The 22,233-nt window shown below is 41.9% G+C and overlaps 1 protein-coding gene across 4 annotated transcripts in view; it reads right to left on the reverse strand.

Annotated features, from left to right (window-relative positions):
• UNC5C (unc-5 netrin receptor C) overlaps nucleotides 1-22,233 on the reverse strand; it is a 364,440-nt gene that overhangs the window by 19,827 nt on the left and 322,380 nt on the right. For all 4 annotated transcript variants that reach the window (XM_060654604.3, XM_060654602.3, XM_060654601.3 and 1 more), the window contains 2 exons: nucleotides 13,386-13,554; nucleotides 9,473-9,706 (listed from right to left, as the gene is read on the reverse strand). In XM_060654604.3, coding sequence (XP_060510587.1) covers nucleotides 9,473-9,706; nucleotides 13,386-13,554 — 403 coding nt within the window. The remainder of the gene's footprint in view (nucleotides 1-9,472; nucleotides 9,707-13,385; nucleotides 13,555-22,233) is intronic.

Below are 22,233 nucleotides of genomic sequence, written 5' to 3' on the forward strand. Positions count from 1 at the left end.
TTCCTCAAGAAGTGCCATTAGCCATTAGCTCCCCCACCCCTCTCTGTTTTCCCACCTTGCCCTCCTGGCCCTCCTTTCCTTTTCTTATCAGAAATCTTATCAGCTAGAGAACGGAGGAAGCAAGTGATTAAACTCGAAGCTCCTATAACGCATTAACATTTCTTCTGGAAGAAAGAAGGTTGGAAGGAGGTTAAATCAAGGCTTTGTTTTATGTTGTCTGGCTTTGTTCTCTGTATTGTGGGGCTGTGATTTGTCTGTGCACTCTTTACTCTTGGAAACAGAAAGCCTTGAATTGGCTGTGCTTAGTGCTGCGGAGGAAGCCCGGGGACAGCGGCGCTGGGAACCCGAGCACGCACGTGAGCCTTCTACTCCCCAGGTTTTCAGCCCCGGTTGGCCGTGCCACTCTGCAGACAGGGACCCGCACTCCACGTTCTGTCCCCAGCACCCGACCAAGCACTGGAGACTGTGTTGTGCAGTTCAAGACCCGTGCCCCGCCTTCACCACGTTTGCACCACGTGGGCCAGGGGTCTCGAGGCCCAAACCCAGCAGATCTGCAGCCTGCCCATGCGCTAAACCTCAGAAGACCAACCCTCAAGGGTCGTGCTGGCTTGTGTTTGAGAAAAAAATCACATCTCCGTTCAGACTTCGTGGAACCTGCCTTGCTCCTGTTAATTCTTGAATTCTTTGTGAAGACCTGCCCTTGTCATCGGGGATGAGAAATTCCTCTTTTTGCTACTGAGGCTTTCTCCACGGTCGCCCCCACAGCTGTGGGCCTGCGTGCTTCCCAGGCAGAGGCCACAGAGAGCGGCTGTCCTCTGCTGTGCACTGTCAGCTTTTCGGCCAAGCTGCTCTCTGTTCCCACGTGCTGACTGCTCCTCTGGCCTGCGGGCCTCTGGCTGCGGAGCCCAGTGGGGCACATCCAAGTGTCGGCCACCTCTCCCACCTGCTCGGGTCACCACCGCCTCACTTTACCACCTATTCTTCCTGAGCTCACACCAGGGTGCTGCGCTCCTCCCACTGAGTTTGTCTGCCGTACTTCATCCCTCATAATAACGAGGCTGGACTCCCATGACCATGTGCAAACATTTCCCGTCAAGTCACTTGGTTTTCAGGGCTCTGCTTGCTGCTCCCGCAGCTGCCGCTGCCACGGACGCTTGGTCTGAGCTGCCACTTCCAGCCTGCCCAGTCAGGGCACCTTGTGACACTTTTAAAGCAAAACGCCAGAGTGTGGCACTCGAGGAAGTGATGGTGTCCCTTGTCCACCTCTGGGCGTACTTCTAAGGAAAAGGTGATCTCTCACATCTCCGTAATTAGCAATAGAACTTTTTAGGTTGTTCTAGAGCTTCTGAAGTCATCTTGTATTCCTTTGCACCACTGAACATGTTATTCTTTGATTTCTACATTAGTTCCTATTTTTGTAGTAAGAAATTACCATAAACCTAAATGACTCTAAACAACGCACATTTATTACTTTACAGTTGTGTAGATCCAAAGTCTGACCACCAGACCCACTGAGCTAAAAAGTCAAGGTGTTGGTAAGGCTGCCTTCCTTTTTGGAAGCGCTAGGGGAGAATTTGCTTTTTTGTCTTTTCTACCTTCCAGAGACTGACTACATTCTTGGGCTCAGGATCCTCTTCCTCCATCTTCAAAGTCACCACTGGCACATTTCTCTGGTCTCTCCTTCATGGTTATAGCTCCCTTCAACTGTAGCTGAGAGAAGTTTTCCACTTTAAAAAAATTTTTTTTTAAAAAATATTTTATTTATTGGAGCACCTGGGTGTCTCAGTCGGTTAGGCATCTTACTTGGGCTCAGGTCATGATCTCACAGTTGGTGGGTCCAAGTCCCATGTCAAGCTTTGTGCTGACAACTCAGAGCTTGGAGCCTGCTTCACATTCTGTGTGAATTCTGTGTGAATTCTGCCCCTCCCTTGTTCATGCTCCGTCTCTCTCTCTCTCTCTCAATAATAAATAAACCATTTAAAAAATTTTAATGGTTTATTATTTTTTGAGGGAGAGAGAGCACGAGTGGGGGAGGGGCAGAGAGACGGAAACAAAAGATCCTAAGCAGGCTCTGTGCTGAGAGCGGCAAGCCCAGCTGGGCTCAAACTCACAAACCTAACTCACAAATCTTGAGATCATGACCTGAGTCGAAGTCGGACACTCAACTGACCAAGCCATTCATTCAGGTGCCGCCTGAAGTTCCCCACTTTTAAGCACCATGTAATTAGATTAGACCCACCCAGAAAATCCAGGATAATCTCTTCATCTTGAAGTTCATACCCTTAATCATATTTGTGACATCCCTTTAGCCATGTAAGGTAACATATTTATAGGTTCTGAATATTGTGTACAGGTATCTTTGGGGGCCTTTATACTGCCTATAATGACTTTCATCTTCTCTCTCTTTTCTTTCTCTTTCTCAAAAAATAAATTCAATGTGGCAGGTCATTTCTAAAATATATGATAGGGCCAGGGCCCAGTCTCATGAGAAGGTAATTAAGATTCAGTAAATTTAGATTCACCCAAAAGATCCCTGTCCCTAATGGCTGGCCAAATAGCTTGATGACAAACCTGAAACTCACCCCACAATTACATCATGATTAGATTTAATATCTTCACTGAGCCATTATCTTTAAAATACCGTTATATCCAGATGCCCATCTAGGGATAATGAACATCATCAAATATCTGTTTTGTGCTAGGAAATTTAATAACTTTGATCTCCTTGAATCTTGTAAAGGTGCCTGATGTACAGCAAATGACTGTTAAAGAGGTCAAGTTCAATGACCAGAGCCACAGACCTGAGGAGGGGCAGAACCAAGAGACTTAGCCAGCCTCACCCAAGTTTCCCTACCACACCACATTTCCTTCCATACACTTAGCAGAAAGAAAAAAAAAAAAAAAGAAAAAAGGAAAAACACATTTGTAACTTTATTACATTTTCTGGTATTATCTAATATTTGTGTTACATGTACAAATATGTTAATTTAATTGCATAGGCCAGCATCCTGAAAGTATAAACATGGGTCATGTTAGTTTTGAGGTTGTTTGAGGGAACCGAAAGAAAAGAGAAGGCTAATGGGGCCAATTCAACAGAGGGCCAGCCTTCATAAGCCCAGAAGAGACAGGCTTGAGGTGTTCTGGGTTGTGTGGGGTCACAGCTGCAGTGGAGGGGGCGTCAGAAGGACAGTGGAAGGCACCAGGTTCCAGGATGAAAACAAAAGCTTTTCCAGGATAGTGTCTCCAACTGCAGCCCAAGATACTGAGTATCGCATAGCCCTTGACTAGATTTCCTATTTCCTTTCATTTTCAGTATTTCTTTCATTTTCTCTTCTTTTCCACATAATATGAGAGTTCACAGAGTTTCTATACTAGACCGCAGCCCGAATCGGGGTATGTGAAAGCTGAAGAAATCCCAAGAGTCTATGCCAAATGACTACATGAAGCGAGCAGCTTATGTTAATTTACATATTTGGTCAGAAATTCATTTGTCAAATACATTTGTCAGAAATTCCAGAAGCATCATATGTGGCCCATAATGTATACAAATAACTCTCCTTTTAGGTTCTGAATCTCAGGGTTTAGTATAAATCTCTCAGAAATTGTATTTTCAGAATTGTAATTCAGGACAGTGGGACAGAAATGATTTATTTCCACATAGTTGTGGACTTCTCCGTGTTTTAAAACTTACCCAAATATCATCTTGTTCTCTATTATTTTCTGGTCTTTTAAGAAAAAATTTTTAATGTTTATTTATATTTGAGAAAGAGAGAGTGCAAATGGGGGAGGGGCAGAAAGAGAGGGAGACACAGAATCTGAAGCAGCTCTAGGCTCTGAGCTGTCAGCACAGAGCCTGACATGGGGCTCGAACCCACAAACCGTGAGATCATGACCTGAGCCAGAGTCAGATGGTTAACAGACTAAGCCACTCAGGTGCCCCTAATTTCTGGTCTTTTGATATGAGGATTTAAGTCTTTGTAAATAATGGGAGGAAAACACCAATATCATTACTTTAATCACGTGAAGAGGAGGGAAACAGAAAAACTGATCTGTGGCCCAACTCAATCTTTACAATAGACGGGACCTCTCTGTGTGGGCACAGAATTGCCTCTAAGCCATTTTCACAGTTCATAGCATCTTTGTCTCTCTACATGAATTCAACCTGCACATTGCTCTCCCTGTTCCTTTGAGCACTTGCACGGGAGAAAAATCCACCTGAAAGGTACATGAAAGAACCCCCTGTCTCCCAGCAGCCTTGACTTTTACTCTGGGACTCACCTCTAGCATCCTGATTCTCAGCAATGCTTCTGAATTGTTAAACACAGCTTTTAAGCTTCAGGTGACCATTTCTGCTGTGGGCTTAACAAAACTCAGGGAAATTGTCACCAAGGCTACCGAACTCAAAGAGCTAGGTGGGGACATGAAAGGATGCATCAGGGTTGCTTGAGACGGACTGATGTGGTGGTCTCCTTTTTTTTTTTTTTTTTTTTTTTGCTCCCCATCCACATAGACAGTATAAGCACATATGATAAAAGAGTGGGAACTAATATTCTAGATATGTTCACTTCCAGACATCCAGCTACAGTTTTCTCTAATAGCTCTCCAGACTGTAGAGTTCTGAACCCCTGAGAATGTCCTCTGCTGAGCTCCCTCTCTGACCCAGTCCAACATTCTGGGAGGGCTTCTGCCATTCAGGAGAAATCCCCAGCACACAGTGGTAGCTATAAGAAAATATCAAGTCTGGGGAGATCCACTTTAGGGCACCATTTGCTGTGCTGGAGATGGACAGGGGTAGAGGAGTTGGATTAAAGCACAAACAAGGAAGCAGAGCTCCTTTTCATCAGAGCCCAGATGGGATAAAGGGAGGTTGAAATAAAAGGTTTGAAGAGTAAAGGACAGGAGCTAAGGGAGTGTCCCTTGAGTGGTGCAGTAGGAGTTGGGTCACTGCAAAGGACGGAAGGGTTGCCATATAATCAGGGACTTGGAGAGAGCAGGGAAGACATGGAAGAAGCGCTATGTGAAAAGTGGTGAGTCAAGAAGGGATAAATGAAAGGAGTGTGGACTAGCAGAAAGGGAAAGCTTAGGGCAGCCATCTTGAGAGTAGCAGAGACTCAAGCAGAAATCTATCATTTTCAGAGCAACTCAACAACCTGGAGGGAGAATGGGAGGGCTTGTTCAGGGGCAGTCATCTTTAGCTGTGGAATCAGAAAAATCTACTGTAGCTCCAGTTGGCAAGAGATTTAGAGTGGAGGTGAGTTCCCTGGAGATCTGGGTAAGAACAGAGGAGGGTCTGTGAACCAGGCCACCAGAGGAGTTTGAGGGAGGTCTTCCTTAAGAACCAAATGTGGCCTGCATGCCCTTTGTGTTCGAGAGATGGAAGGTCAGATATTGTGGTCAGAAACATGGAGCTTCGCAGGTGGGGATCTTGGCAGGTGGAGATGTTAATGAGGGTAAAATCCACAGCATGCCTAAACAGGCGGACAGATAATGTGGGATGATGTCAAGGTTACCAGAATAACTTTGGGCAAAAAACTGATTAGTGGTGACTTTGAATCTGAGAGATTGATAGGAATAAAATGAGTGGGAAGAAAGACCATGAGGCAGGTACTGCTAGGCTGGAGATAGGTACCAGGAGATTGGGGGCTAAGGAACGGAAATAGGTCATGAGTAACAGAGTAACAGAATGAGAATAACAGTAGAAAAAGTCAACCCTACGAGCAGAACAATGCCCCAGAAGTGATCATGGGGCAGGAGAAGTACTGGAACTCTTCCTTTATGCCTTGTGGTTACTTAGAGGGTGTGGTCTTCACCATGGAGATTATGAGGGATGCCATGTGATGGGGAAGATCCAGTTGCCCTTAATGTGAGTAGGTGAAGGAAGAGTGGAGAGGATGATTCAAAGGGTGTAGGAGAGTTTGTTCTTAGGAGGATTAAAGTTCCAAAAGGATCCATGGAAGTGTTTAGGATAATAGTTCTTAATCTTGGCTGCACAACAGAATAACCCAGGGAGTGTTGAAAGAAAAACCCCAATACCCAGACCAATTAGATCAGAGCCTTTGGGTTGGGACCCCAGAGTGAGTCTTTTTTTTTTTTTTTTTTTAAGTTTATTTATTTCGAGAGAGAGAGCGAGCACTGGAGGGGCAGAGAGAGAGGGACAGAGAGTATCCCAAGCAGGCTCCGCACTGCCAGGATGGAGCCTGATGTGGGGCTCACAAATCATGAGATCATAACCTGAGCCCAAATCAAGAGTCGGACGCTTAACCAACTGAACCACCAGGCACCCCCGGAGCAAGTCTTTTTTTAAAGCTCCCCAACTGATTCCTATATATGTGGGATGCAGAACTACTGACTTAGGAAGGGTGTGAGTGGGGAGCGGGTGGGCCAGCAGCAGGAGGAGGTGTTTGGAAAGGGCGATGCAGAAGAGAGTATTTATGGGCAACAATGGTTACAGAAGCAGGGAGAGGGCAGAGACTGCTGGGGAACACCAGCAGGCAGGGTGCCAAGAAGGCAGAATTCAGGTAACAAAGGGCCTTTCTGAAAATGAGCCCCAAGGTTCCAATTCAAGCGTGGGTGTTAGGCAGTGTTGCTGGGACTGAACTAATTGTCTCTTCAGTATGTTGGATAGACCCTTTACCTATAACTAGGATTTTGGTATTTCTGCATTATTAAAAGGCCATGAGGTGCAAGAAAGCCTTATCCATTATTCATATTTGTTTCAGGCTAAGTGCTGGATCCCCAGCTACTGAGAATTCGTAAATGTCTATTTGGAAAGCACTGACCATGATTCAAACTGCTCTTGGTGTTGTTTTTACTGCTTAATCCTGTTTGTCAATCTTTTGCAGTGTTGACCATTTGCATCTCTTTCCACTAATTAAAACAATTAAAATAGTTTTACTGAATTATTACTTTTTTGGCATGGATTTGCATGTTTCTGTTGGGAAGAAAGGTCAAGAAAGGTCCTAAGTATAAGAACTATGTGTATGAATATAAAATATGTGTATCAAACATTTCAAGTATGATGTAGATCTTCTATGGCATGCTTTTGACAATGGTTTTTCCGAGAATTGTTACAAGACGGGCCTTAATCAGATCCCATGGCTCCCTACAAATAGTTTTCCCTGTGAAAGAATTTAAGCCTAGGATGATTTCCACCCTGACAGTGCGTCAGAAGTATCACATCTGCAAGGAATATAAAAGAACCATAAGTTTCACACTACAGCTGCATGTTCACATCATTTATTCAGCATCAGAAACTCCTACAAGGTCAGCCATCAAAAACATATCCCGTGTCTCATCCCCTCCATGGACCCAACCTGTAACACTCAGGTTTCATGACCCAGAACTACTTTCTGGATGGAAACTCCAGAAGGAAATACTTTGAAATTTCAACAACAACAAAAATTCTTCCCCTGGTTTTTTCCTTGACACATTTTCTCCCACTTCTCCTTTTCCTCCCCTGGGTGCTCATCCTTCAATAGCTCCTCTGCTGGCTTCCCTTCCTCACCCCCGGCAATGGCAGGGCTCCCCTTGGTCTCTGTTTTCTAGGGTGTGGCTCCTCCAACAACCCACATTAGGGGCGAAGCCTAGACTGCAGTCCCCTGCTCAGGTGTGAAGCCTGCTCTCTCCACTCAACAGCTGTGTGACCTAGAGCAAATCGCTTAATTTTTCTGTGCCCTCAATTGAACGTCTGAAAAAATGGGGTTAATGGTATCATACAGGGTTGTTGTGAAGATTAAATGAGTTAATAAACATTTAGAACCATGCCCAGCACATAGGAAGTTGTCAGTAATGCGTGTTATTTTTAACAATGTCGTTTAACGTATCTCTCTGCTCTCCCTTGATAGTCTCCCTGATCACAGGGATGACAAATATGAGTATTGTAGAGTCGGTTCCTGAGTCTCTACTTCAGGATCTGCTCTCTGTCCAGAGAGTCACACACACATTTCTAACTGTCCCTTGGGCATCTTTGTCCTGATGTCTAATTCATACCTCTAACTCAATATTCCGAAAGTAAAGTCACCAGAGCCACACCCCAAAGCTACCTGCCCCCTAGGTGTGTTACTATTACTGAGAGGCAGACTGGATCTTCTGCTCCATTCATTGCTGGTCACCAGGTCCGACAGGAGTTACTTGAACAGGACCTTCCACACCTGTTCCCCTCTCCTCACTCTTCTGCTATCAGCCCAGATCCACCATGCTTTTCTTCTTGACTCTATCTTTCTGCTGATGTCAGACTAATATTTCTTTTTTTTTTTTTTTTAAGTTTTATTTATCTATTTTGAGAGAGAGAGTGAGAGAGGGACAGTGGGGGAAGGAAGGGGAGAGACAGAGAATCGTTAGTAGGCTCCACACTGTCATCACAGAGCCTGACTTGGGGCTCGATCTCATGGTTGGTGAGATCATGACCAGAGTGGAAATCAAGAGTTAGATGCTAAATGGACTGAGCCGTCCAGGTGACCCTTCGCACTAATATTTCTAACATATATTTCTGATCATGTCTTTTGTTGGTTTCAATCTCTCCACTTCCTCTCCAATAACTCAAGACACTGAATCGCAACTCCTCTCTCTGGAAGTTGAAGTCCATCTCAATAAAACTCTTACCTGTCATTTGAGGCTTACTGGAAATAATATGCTAGTATGGAACCTGTATTTACTGTCCTGTGTTTCTTCGTGCTGTTCCCTTCACCTAGAAAGTTTGTATTTTTTACCACTATGCTGGTGAAACTCTACCTTTCATTTGGGCCCAATTCAAATGTTAGCTCCTTGTCAGATCTCCTCAAAATAATATAATCCCCTCCCCCCTCCTGAACTCCCACAGAACCTGCATTCATCTATAGCATTTATCAGACTCAGACTTGTCTCCCAGTCCTTGGCAGACTTCTTTTATGCCTCCTTCCAGATCATAACTTCTTCAAAGGCACTTACGATATCCTTTAAAGCTTCAAATGGGATAAAATGAATTGCAATAATAGCACCAGGAATTAAGCTCATTTATTCTGCAAAGCAGCAGCCTGTTGTCAAATGCTAACCCTCTTTCTCACAGTCCTCATAAAAAGAATGGGAAAGCATATAAATGAAGTGGCACACAAGAGGAACATACAGTGTGAGCAATTACGCCAATTCCTTTTATAGGAAGCACACAGCTGAGATAAACATGGAAGCAGATTATTTACCATCCACGTCTCGTTGCCAAATTCTCCTACTTCTAAATTTTTCATTAAAGGAAATCAAGGAAGGTAAACAAAAGTAGCCCTTGGGAGGAATCAGCACAATGGAAAACCACTCATTTATCAGCATGGCCTCAGAGAAATGTTTCTTATTTTTTTTAAACTGCATCTTTTGGGGCCGGATACTTGTGTCTGCGCACTGAGGTGCACAAACACATACACATGGTCTCTGGGTGGGCGCCGCCACACCAAACCTTGGCTTCAGTGCCAAGGGAAAGAAGGAGGGTCAGTCAGGAGAGATTTACCTTCAGGGCATCCTGGGTGTCATCCAGACAGTAGACTCGAACACTGTACTCCAGAGACGAGCAGCAGAGTGGTCCAAAGATGGCTAGCTTCAGGCGCTTTGCGGCAGCTTTGGTGGTGGACTGCCCCACCAGGGCGTAGGTGCTTAGGTTCTCTGTGAGGAGGTGGCAAGCCTCTGCATCCAGCTGAATGTAGCAGGGGGTAGTGAAGTTTTCCTCCCCAACCACAACCACATCCTGCAGGACAAGAAGGAAGGAGCTGTGGTTGAGCTACTGTGGGTTCTGCTGGCCGCCATGATGGTGGCCAGTATGGCAGATAGAACAGGACCTCTTCTGCTAAGGTTTGCTCATCCTTTTCTTGTTTTTTTTTTTTTTTTGGGGGGGGGGTAGTTGTTTTTGTCACTCTCAGGCTTTAATGTAGCTCTTTTTCCATTCTTAATCATTCTCTCCTTTACGTCCCCTTGCCTTCATACTGCCAATATTCTTTATTTCGATGGCCCTCTAGTTAGCATTTTTGATCTGAGAATCTACCTCACTGGAATCAACATAAAATTCCAAAAGAAATCCATTAGTTATCCTCCTAATTTCAGTGTACCTGAGTTTATTACTTATGTCTGAGAATTTAATGTTTTATTTATTTATTTATTTATTGAGAATGTAATGTTTTAATCTCTAAGTTTCTTATTGTTTCCAAAAGTACTGTTTTATTTCAATGTCATGATAGTGTAATAGGTTTTCCCCCCAAAATCTAGGGGTTTGAAAAGATTTAGAGAGATTAAAGAATTACACAATACCATTCTACTGTGTTCTTCCAAACTCACCCACCAATTACTTTTCAAAAAGATACACTGCTTTTCCTCAATAACCTGGGTTACTGGACTCCACGGAAAGTACAACATAGTAAACTCAATGCCTTTAAGACACATCTCTCTGGTTACAGAGCCTATCCTTTTAGTTTTTGAAAATATTTAGCAAGAAGTAAAAATAAATACAAGTGATGAGTATTGTTAAAACAGTTGCTAACTCAACCAAGTTTTGATTTATCTGAATGACTGAGGCCACGGAAGAAATCATCTGAAAGACCAAGTGTAGGACTCATAACCTAAGGGTCATAATTCCGCATGCCTCCCAGGGCAGCCAGGTATTAGGAATAAGTGCGGCAAGTAAGGCAGAAGACAATAGGGAGTGGAGGAGATTCTGGTAAAGCAGAGCACAAGTCTGTCTAAAGAGCTCGGTTCCCACTTGTTTCAGCTCATCACAGCTATGCAGGAATGTAGGCCCAGTGAGAAAACAGCCTGGAATCTTTCAAGACACACTGGAAGTTCAAAGTTTTATGTGAAATTTTCCAACTTTTAATTAATTCAAATTTAAAAGAAAACTTCATATGAGTGAGATAAAATACATATGTGGGCATGATTCTGCCTCTGCACTAGGCTACTTAATCTTCACAGAGGCAGGAACTGTATCTGCTTTGATTCCCACTATAGCTCAGTGGGCCTGGCTCATGGTGAGCAAATGGGTTTTTGTCCAAAAAATGAATGGCCCTGTCATCATAAATTGAGTCTCAACGATATGAAAGAAGTAGCCACCTGGGGTGGTTGTTTATTAGTTAGATCTTACAACATCAACTGAGCTATAGTAGGAGTTGGGTTGAATACCATTCATGAAATTATTTCTTCATCTGAACCTGTACTCCAAGATAAAACTTACACTGAACTGGCAAAGAGAGAAATTCAGCACCTTCAGGTTTATTTTAGCCCTGAAAGGACACATGGAAAGAAGTGCTCCCCTCCACCCCCCAGCAAGGTGAGGGTAAGCCTCAAACATCATCCAATGAGCATGTTACAGAAAGCCTCCAGTAAGATACAGTCAGGAATAAAGATGCTCCACGTCCCTGCCACAGGTATAAGAGTGTATTCTTTTTTTTTTTTAAGCATAATTTATTGTCAAATTGGTTTCCATACAACACCCAGTGCTCATCCCAACAAGTGCCCTCCTCCCTGCCCATCATCCACTTTCCCCTCTCCCCCCCCCCCCCATCTACCCTTGGTTTGTTTTCAGTCCTTAAGAGTCTCTTATGGTTTGCCTCCCTCCCTCTCTGTAACCCCTCCCCCCCCTCCCCCTCCCCCATGGTCTTTTGTTACGTTTCTCAAGATCCACATATGAGTGAAAACATATGGTATCTGTCTTGCTCTGCCTGGCTTATTTCACTTAGCATAATACTCTCCAGTTCCATCCACATTGCTGCAAATGGCCAGATTTCATTCTTTCTCATTGCCAAGTAGCATTCCATTGTATATGTAAACCACATCTTCTTTACCATTCATCAGTTGATGGACATTTAGGCTCTTTCTATAATTTGGCTATTGTTGAAAGTGCTGCCATAAACATTGGGGTACATGTGCCCCTATGCATCAGCACTCCTGTATCCCTTGGGGAGATTCATAGCAGTGCTATTGCTGGGTCATAGGGTAGTTCTATTTTTATTTTTTTGAGGAGCCTCCACACTGTTTTCCAGAGCGGCTGCACCAGTTTGTATTCCCACCAAGAGTGCAAGAGGGTTCCTGTTTCTCCACAACCTCACCAGTGTAAGAGTGTATTCTTAAGCATTGCCCTCTTTTACTCTTCTTGTCTCTTTATTTCATTTTATTGTTCTTGCTACTGTTATCATTACTCAAGTCCATAAATAGACATCGTATTAGGGCATTAAACAGAGAATTGTGCACACAGTTTAGGATCACTTGAGATTAAGACGTTGGGATGTTTTTGAGATAAATCATTTCAAGCTTAAATGGAATTGAGGTTAAATCTGGTTAAGTCTGGTCATAACTCAACATAAAGTTTACCCCTAGACTTCAGTCCTGGACTTTCAGCCCTCTGGCAAGGAGTGATCCCATCATGTGGCCAAGGGAACATGACCACAGAAAGGGTATCCCTGGGATACCCTTCTAACTCAAACACTACTTTTCCCTAAAATACTGAAGGCTTGAATCTGAATCTTCACATACATTTTTTTCTGAAAATTTCTTTCCTAAAAGAAAAATACCATAAGTAATCACAATGTATATAATATTTATGGATTGGATATTTTGTAATGGTGACACAAAATACAGTGGTAGCTTTCAAAACTATTAGACATTTTTTGATATATTCCTGAAATATGCTTTCTCAAGAATACTCTAAAATGTGATTTTTAATATGGCTATTTTCCATTTAAACAACAGGTACTGTCTTTCTAAGGGATAATAATGAAAACATGCAAGCTTTTTTTTTTTTTTTAAGGTATTAGATATAAAGTGGTCATGGTATAACAAATTCTTTTGCATGTAACTTCAGGTGCTGATGGAAGGATTCTGCTGAAAAGAACAGGATCTGTTTAAGGCACTGTCCTTAACAGGTTGTGATGGCAACAGACACACATAGCCAAGATGTCACAGGTGTTCTTCATTCTAGTGGAGCTTCAGGAATGCATTGTTTTTCTGTTTCCCCAAGTTAAGTTCAGAAGAACTATATTCCGGGTATATGTCTAAAATGCCTACCATTTTCTGACCCAGTTGCAATGTTTCTTTACCTGCAAATTTAAACATATATATATATATATATGTTTCCCTTCCCAATACACTGTATGTATGTTCCAAGGGGGACTTGTGCAAGACTCTCAAATGTACTTTCCTTAGAAGTTAGCCAATGCTTGACCATCATTTTCACTGGGACTACCCATCAGTAGCTAAAGCATTCAAGAACTAGTCTTTCCTTCTTCCTTCCTTCTCACACTCTCTGCCTCTCTCTGTCTTTTTGAGTATAAGCTAAAATTCCATTCATGTTCTGCTTTAAAAACAAAAACTTTCCCATAATTACTCCTGTTTATCTAAATGAATTGCTCTTGTGTTCCATCTTTATCCCAACAGAAGCTCACCTCCCACTGCCCCTGTGCTGCCTGGTTCTTGAGCTGTATCTTCCAATCCTCAGTATTAGGATCTGCACAGTGATGCATAGTGAGGATGACGGGGCGCGTCAGCAGGGCTCCCGGAGGCCCACAGCTCACCACAGGGGTCAAGAGTGTCTGAGTGTCTTCCATGGGTGGCCTAGAAGAAGAGCAGAGATTGGCATGAGTGACATTTCCATAGCATGTATGTACTATGTATTCATTGAGATTTTAGATCTGCAGTTGTGCAAATTGTTTCTTCTTGGGATTTTTGCGGGGGTGGGGGAGGGTGCAGAGGCAGAATTATATGGGAAGATATGTCCTTTATACCAATACTTTCATCTTCAAGACTGTAGAAATTTATGATAACAGTGAATTTGCCAGTGTCTCTTTGATCCCCTTCCCCCAGACACAGACAGACCTGCCTTTGGTAATTTTCTTTGAATTCATGTGCAGATACCTTCAGGATGGAACAGGAAGGAATAGAGTCCTTATGAGGTTACACAACCATCCTTTCTTTTTTTTTTTAATTAAAAAATTAACTTTATTTATTTATTTGAGAGAGAGAAGGAGCAATTTATTTATTGAGAGAGAGAAAGAGAGGCAGGGCCAGAGAGAAGGGGAGAGAGAGAAGCCCAAGCAGGCTTTGTGCTGTCAGCTCAAAGTCCAATGTGGGGCTCAATACCATGAACTGTGAGATCATGACATGAGCTGAAATCAAGAGTCAGATGCTCAACTGACTGAGCCAGCCTGATGACCCCACAACCATCTTTTCTGATAATACTTGCCATTACTCTCACAGGGTTTTAAATACTTTTAATTTATTTTTAGGACCTAACTTGAAAAATACTTCAAAAAAAAAAAAAAATCACTTCAGAGTAAGGACACCCTAGAGCTAAATTTCTTCCAGATGACTTTCAGGGATAATTCAGGCTAGTAAAGCAGATTCATTGTTTCACATATGACCAGGCAGAATACAGAACTGTGTTCTATAGTTCTAGAATTTAAAATGAAATATTTCTACTTGTATACTTCATACTCAGAGAATTGGGGTGGAAAGAACCTCAAAGATCTAATTTTTTTTTAATGTTTATTTATTTTTGAGAAAGAGACAGAGTGAGAGCAAGGGAGGGGCAGAGAGAGGGAGACACAGAATCTGAAGCAGGCTCCAGGGTCTGAGCTGTCAGCACAGAGCTCAACGCGGGGCTCGAGCTCACAGACTGTGAGATCATGACCTGAGCTGAAGTTCGACTCTTAGCTGACTGAGCCACCCAGGTGCCCCAAAGATCCAAATTCTTTATTTCCACATGTTTTTTTTTTTTTTTTTTTAACTTTCTTCAGTCATTTCCCTAACAAGATTGTAATCAACAAATAAACGGATAAATTAACCCAAAGCTGATATGTGAGCAAGTAGTCCCAAAGCATGGGGCAGACTGACCAAAGTCTTAAAACTAACAAGTGTTAGCATGGGGACTAACGCCAATGCCTTCTCAACACAATACTCAAAACTACTCTGTCAGAATAGTGTGGATAAGAGATCATGAGCTGAGTGTTTCAGAGGAGGCAGGACCCCTGGGGTCAACAAGCACCACCTTCCATACAAAGTAGGAGCCTCTCTACAATATGCTGGCTTGTGGCTGGTGCTGTAGACACATCCAAAATGGTGCTCCACTACTATTGAGGGTCACCTCACATATTATCGATTCAAACCTACAAAGCGTTCTTAGGAGAAATACAATTTGCCTTCCTGATCCTTCTTTCCACATATCTTTGGCCTGCTTTCTCTCCACTTCAGCATGACAGCCTTTCAAATATTTAGAGATTGCTATGATGCCTCTAGAAAGTCTTCTTTATTTTAGACCAAACATTCTCAGTTTTTTAACTAGAAAAGCATGGTTTCCAGATATCTCCCTATATTTCTACCTTCATCGTTATATAGATGTCCATTGGTGTTCCTATGTCTTCACTAAAGTAAGGCATCTGGAAGTGAATATCATACGCAAGTAGGCAGCATAGCAGGGCTCCTATTTTCCTTGATTTGGAATACATAGTTATATCAATGCCTAACAAAATTGTTGCCTTAGGTTGTTCTCAATCAAATAATTATTTATAAATGTTATTGCAGGCTTGGGTTACAGAGGAAGATGGAGATAATATAAAGCATTTCCTTTATAAAATGAGGCAATGAAGCCCCAAGGAGGATAAGTTATTTGTTAAAGCTAACTACCCTGTGTATTCATAACATGAAAGGCTCTTAGGCTAAGTCTCTACAGTTTTGTGGTTGCAGCAATGGCTTTTGAACATATGTACAGAAATTTACATTTGGTTATTTAATTTCACCTTAACAGTTGCAGAGAAAATTTCAGGGTATGTATTTCTTAACACTGTCTTTTCTCCAAGTATAGGCTATCTCTTCTAGTCTTTCATCCTCTGTAGAACTGATTTGCCTGCCACTTATCTTCTCGTTCCAATCACTGTTGACATTGTAGCACAAGAATAGGGCAAAGATAAAGACCTTTTTAAACATACTACTTGAAACCTCTTTCTAGTCTGACATCAATAATTTGAATTTTCTGGTTTAGCCAAATATAAACCAATTAAAATATACATTGTCCAGTTCATATCTTTCCATTCATTCACGTGGATATTATAAGGGACATATCAAATTCCTGTATAATTGTGATGGCCACTTGAGAAGGATTTTCCTTTAGGATTTTTTTCCTCATCTATGGTTAATATATGAATATACTACACAATCTAGAAGTTAGCTTAAATCTATGGCCTACCCTAATTTAACACTCAATGAATGACAACAGCTGCTTGATATTTTTATATATAAATATATATACATCTTTAATTTATAATATACACATTTTATATACTGTCGGAAGACAGTTCTCCATGGATCTTTCATGTTTCTGCATGTCTCTTCAAGGCGATTGTATAGCAATCACCTTGGAAGGCAACGATAGTGCTGGTCTCTGGAGTACAAGGCAACCACATCCACTTCCCATTATAAAAAAACCCATGTTCTCCAAGCTCAGAGGTCGTTCCTGGAAGGCACCCACTGAGTGTGTACAGATCATCTGACCCTCTCTGCATCTCCCTTCTGGCACTGGGGTTTTGTGAACTGGCACAAAAACGACAAAACTCTGGACAGTGTTATTGCTGTAACAAACTGTCCTTTGTCTCTGCCCCAGAAGTACTGTGTCATCTATCAACATCCACCAGACTGTGGCAGCCAAGGTAACGTCAAATCTTAGAGTCCTTAGCTCCTGACAAGTATTATCCTCAGTTCTAAGAACTCAATTATAGTTTGACATATTTTCTCCTTAATAAAACTGGGCTATCCCTCCCTCCTCTCATTCTAAAATGTCATTAGGATCTCACCAACTTAAGGGTTTTCTTTCTTCCTATTTAGAAAGTAAAAGCAACTTTTATCTCCTTTGTCTTTTAACATCATCTCCATCCTCACTGAATAACAGCACATTTTTATTGAATCTAAAGTTATCCAAGTACTTGAAAATGTACTTTTGGGAATAATAAGGTTATTGGCAGCTTGCGAAGTCTTTATCATCCGCTTCATCCCTTAGTTTTCATTTCCTTTTAATCCAGTTTTTCTTCCTTCATTCCAGTCTGAAATTCATTTTCTTAGTACATGAGTGACGTTTTGGTTTCATTGTGGCATAGCTGATATTATACTATCGGTCCTAAGCGATAACCTTATGCTTGCTAATTCTACTTTTCCTACCATGGCAACAAAACACAACCAAAACAAAAAACAGTGACTACATTTTCGTGAGCACAACTCTTACCTTTTGGTCACAAGAGTACCTTGAGAAGTGGGCATTAAACTTTTAAGGAAGGAGACTTAAGTGGAATCCATTTCAAGTGGTCCTTGCTATATAGTTGGAGATTGGAAACATCTGCCCCTCAGTCTGCTGTTAGCAGCCGGTGCTTGAGGCAGAAAGAGGAGGGGTTCTTCTCATCACTGAGTTGGAACAGAAGGGAGAAGCCTCCCTGCTGGGTTGGGGAGCTGTCAGACCTGTACTGTCTAAGCACACCCCTGGCATGCAATATTGATGGGCACCATTCTTGAGGGAGGGATAGCAAGGGAAGGAAGGGGCAGTAGGTGTCAAAAGAATTTATTAACCCAGTGAGGTGCAAGAATGTAATGAATAGGGAAGTGGTGAAGCGGAATCCATAACAGGGAATGAAAAACAAAGAAGAAATAATGATAAGAATCTTTTCGTTTTCAAGATGAAAGAAGTGGTGTTGAAATTGGAAACATTTCCAAGCCTATATGGAAGGAGTGATTGAGGGAAGATTAAGATTTAACTCCGTGAAACCAAAGGTCAGAGTGTTTAAATCCACATTAAGCACAAATATTACAATACATAAAACAAAGCTAGTAGAAATTAAATATAAATAAGCCTGATCCATGTTTTTTTGCAACGGGCTTCGCTCCTATATGTCTCGTGAGTTATCTGAGATATTTAGTAAACATTCTATAAATATTAACGGCAGATGACATGGAAATGAGCACAAAGCAAAAATTAGCTGCAGAAGCAGCAATTAAGTAGAAATTTAGTAATGAACAATAATTAAAGTTTCAAAGGCTTTTCAAAGTCCAGTGAGGATACTATCATAGGAAATGCTGGATGGGTTCTGAAGCCTCTAGGACAAAGCCCTCAGAGAAGTGTTTTAGTTTCCTGTCAGAGAGATTTTCTCATCCTTTGCTTGCTGTTACCCGTGAGGAGAACTTCTCCTACACAGAAGTGCACAATTTAGAAAACTTTCATAAAAGCAATTGCATTTGCTGCTCATGGCACACCTGCAAGGGAATCAGGATAAGTATGTGTATTACTTCTTTTTCCACAAGAGAAAAATTGAAATCTGGAGACATTCACACACTTGCCTACGGCCTCAAAACTAGTAACAGGCAAAGCTAGATTTCAAACACAAGTGATTTGGTTTCTTTCACACAGTGGTGTATTTTGGGTTACTTATCAGGGTTCAGGGCCTTGAGACTTTTTTTGGTCTATTTGCAAGAGCAAGCCTAAAATTACTTCTTGAAGAGAATCTGTCTCCATCCACCTCTGTGTGGAGACAAGATGCTTTCTAGTAACATGCATGTCTTTTGTCAGGTCCCTCAGGATGACAATCCCACCGCCACCCTCCCCCCCCCTCCCCGAGGCTCAGCTGCCTTTTGAAGCACACGGTTTCACATATAACTGGCAACTTGAAATATTTGCACTCTAGGTATCTGACAGGGAATATCTAACTCACTTGCTATCAAAAGCTCAATTGAGCAAAAAAAAATATTTATGGAAGCCACTCTGAAGGGCGTGCCACCATTTCCCCAGACAAGCCAGAATCTATCCCTGGATTAAGCCACAACAGCTAAGTATTGTGCTCTGACTGAATTGATGAGTCCTTGTGGAATTATTTTACTGAATTTATAGTTGGGCCTTATACCATCTACTTACATTGAGGGACACTACCAGGAGTCCTATGAAAACTCACTGCTATTTCAATTTAAGGATGTTGTTAATTGTATTAACAAAAAAATGTCTTCTTTATGTGGAATGAAGGGAGAAATAATTGAGCTTCTCTTGGGCATATTTTTTCCTCATGGACACATGGATTTTATCACTTACCACATTCCCCTCTTGAAAGGTTTGGAATAGTAAATTCATGACCTATTACCAGGAAATATGCTGGGAATTGCACCAAATGTTTTATACTTTAACTGCTTACCTGACTTTGTTATCTTTTCAAATCTTAATTTTTCTCATTTTCTCAATCTACTTATTTACAAGTTTTTTTTCCCTACCGTTGAAAAGACTGTATTTTCATAAATCACCTGAAATCATTTCTTTATAAGTAAGATTGCAGTATATGAACACCGTGGAGAGCAGTGAGAAAATAAGATTTACATATGCCTGCACTCCACTCTCTTCCCCCTATACCTGTAGCCTTTTATACGGCTGTATGCTCAAATAAGGACTTGAGGACTCAAAAGAGGAATGTCATTGAGTTCCACTGAGAAATAATAATGTCAAATACTGTTTTACCAACTTCCAAAAACATGTTAAAATAAATCAAAACTTTCTGCTATATGGTTACTTACATAAGAGAATTTTGGCCCGCTATCCTAACATACTACTTTATTATTTATATTCAGTACCTATATATGATAGATAGTTTACATTGCCTCACCACTAACTCGCACCTTGAACTCTTCTTATGCCAACGTCCTGCAGTTGACAAATCCAATGATTTCTTCTTCTTTTTTTTAAAATTTTTTGTTTGTTTGTTTATTTATTTATTTATTTATGAGAAAGAGAGAGAGCAAGCTGGGGAGGGGCAGGGAGAGAGAGCGAGAGAGAAATCCCAAGGAGGCTCCACACTTTCAGGGCAGAACCTGATGTGGGGCTTGAACCTACGAACTGAACTGTGAGATCATGACCTGAGCTGAAACCAAGAGTCAGACGCTTAACTGACTGAACCACCCAGGTGCCCCAATGATTTCTTTTATTCTTCTTTTTCTGTACATTTTAATTTTACGTATACCTATGTCAACCACTTCTTTCATCTTGAACATCTCTTTACGTTTGATTGTTCTATAATACTTCCAGTCATTCATTCTTTCATTGAAAAATATTCATTGCATAGCCACTCAGTAGAAGCACCACACCAGATGTAAACTCTGTGTTGACCTGCCTTTTCCTTCCATGTTCTATTTCGTTTTGCTCATCACATCCAAACTTTAATAGGAATATTTCCTGAAGCTCTTTCCCCTGGTCTCTACTTTCTGCCTCTGCATTTTTAACCCTCAGAGGATCCACCCACTGGTGACTCCCCATCCACGTCTCTGGCGTGAATCCCATATCCCTACCCGCGCACACTGCCCACATTTAGCTCAGAATTTGTCCTTCCTCCTTGAACCACTTGCACTCACAATTTTCCCAGTGCCCAAGGCTTGGTTCCTACACCTATCCTTTGTGTTTCATTACTCTTTTGTGACACTTCTAACCGGTGGTGAAATCTTCTTTCTGAAATATATTTCACTTTCCATCCTCCAGACTCAGGCCTGGTTCTTCCCTTCCCCCTTCACACCTAGTTTATTGCCATAGCCCAACCAGGCAGCCGGCCTACAGGGAGTCTTCCTGTTCCCTCCACCAACTAACTCATCCAGCCTACCTCACCAGATCAATCTTTAAAATGCACTGTTATTCTCTTATTGCTTGGCTGCTCAGAGACCTTCCATGGCTCCCCATGGTTTCCCAAAAAAGTTCTTTTTACCTTCATATGTGGAATGTCTAAGTTGACTTTCTGGCCTTTTGAGAGTATTGCTAAGCAAGGGCAGAATACAGAGAAAAGGGCAATTAACATTGATATTTTTAATTCCAATTATTTTTCAATAAGAAATGACAAAGAGCAAAATTTCAGTCTGAGTCAGACTCATTTTTTTTTTTTTTAACTACTACTGGAAACAAGGCAAAAAGGTCCACATTAGTGCCATTAATCATGGAAATTGTATCCACAGGGGAAACAGACGCTTTGTGGCGTCTTCCGAGATGTGTAAAGCTGGAGAGGTAGAAATCATGAGCACGCCCTTACAGCTTTGCTCCCTTGTCAGAGACAGCATGTCCCATTGCTGCAGCTCATTTGGGCTGCTCATCTGCCATTCAGGGTTTTCTCTTAGAGCACATTCAGTAATGATAAGGCCCCCTTGTCATATCCACTCTGCCACACGTAATTAAGTTCACGCCTCCCTTTAGACAGTTCACATCAGCAGATGACCAGCTGGAAAACATCCAGCTGGAAAAATCCCCAGTTTGGGATGCAATAAAGGGAAATCAGGGAGAAAGAAAATGGAGAAAAATGATCAAACTTGTCCTATAAATGACTTGAAGGAACATTCATAGCTCCTGATGCCCTCCCAATGTCTTCCCTGTTAGAAGTTCTGTCTCCGATCGTGTGAGGGCAGAAAGGGTCTTCAGGGAGCAGGAGAAAGAAACTGTGTGTGAGACTGTACCACAGTAAGAAGCAGAGGCCCGGTGCAGTGTCTTGGTGCTATCTGTAAAAGAGGGATGGCATGGGACAGAGCAGAAAAGCTTCGCGGTGAGATCACCTGCCTGAGAATTCGGCCGTCCCTCGGCTTTTGACTGGGAAAAAATTGGCTCTGTGACTTGATTTCCCCGAGCCCTAGTTTTTCGATCTTTAAATTGGAACTCATCACAGGGTTGCAGTGCAGAAATAAATGAAAGTTAAAGTATGGTGAATAAATGGTACCATGCAGTCTATTATTAATATATCCTAAACGACGGAAAATAAGTGACGAGAAGAACTGCTCATTATTTGACACAGTCGTCTTCTTGTGTTTGTTCCTTGTTTCATGGTCTCTCGTGCATGTTTTCTTTTGAGATCTTGAGGTTTCTCTAGCTTCATTTATATAAACAGAACTTCTCTGATGCACACCAAGTTGAACAGAGTAATTCTCTCTGCACCTAACTTCAGGCAGTACGGGTGGCAAGAAATGATTTATAGTTTTTCCTTTTCTTTTGAGTCGAAGGAAAAGGAAAACTCAAAGCAGAAGTGTCTAGCTTTATCAATTTTTTGTTTTCTCTTTCTTTCATCTCATATGCACAATTATTCTTGCCAGGGTGCTGACCACACCATGGGAAGGAAAACCACACAAGTCACACAATGCACACATCTTTCAGCCTCAGCGCGTCCCTGCAGCACCCCTTAAGGCCTGATTTGCAGCTGAAGATAGCGGTGATTACATGGACAATAAGAGACCCAGACACTTCACTGCTTCGGAGGATAA

The sequence above is a fragment of the Panthera onca genome, chromosome B1 (genome assembly GCF_046562875.1).
Source record: "Panthera onca isolate mPanOnc1 chromosome B1, mPanOnc1 haplotype 2, whole genome shotgun sequence".
Lineage (NCBI taxonomy): Eukaryota > Metazoa > Chordata > Mammalia > Carnivora > Felidae > Panthera > Panthera onca.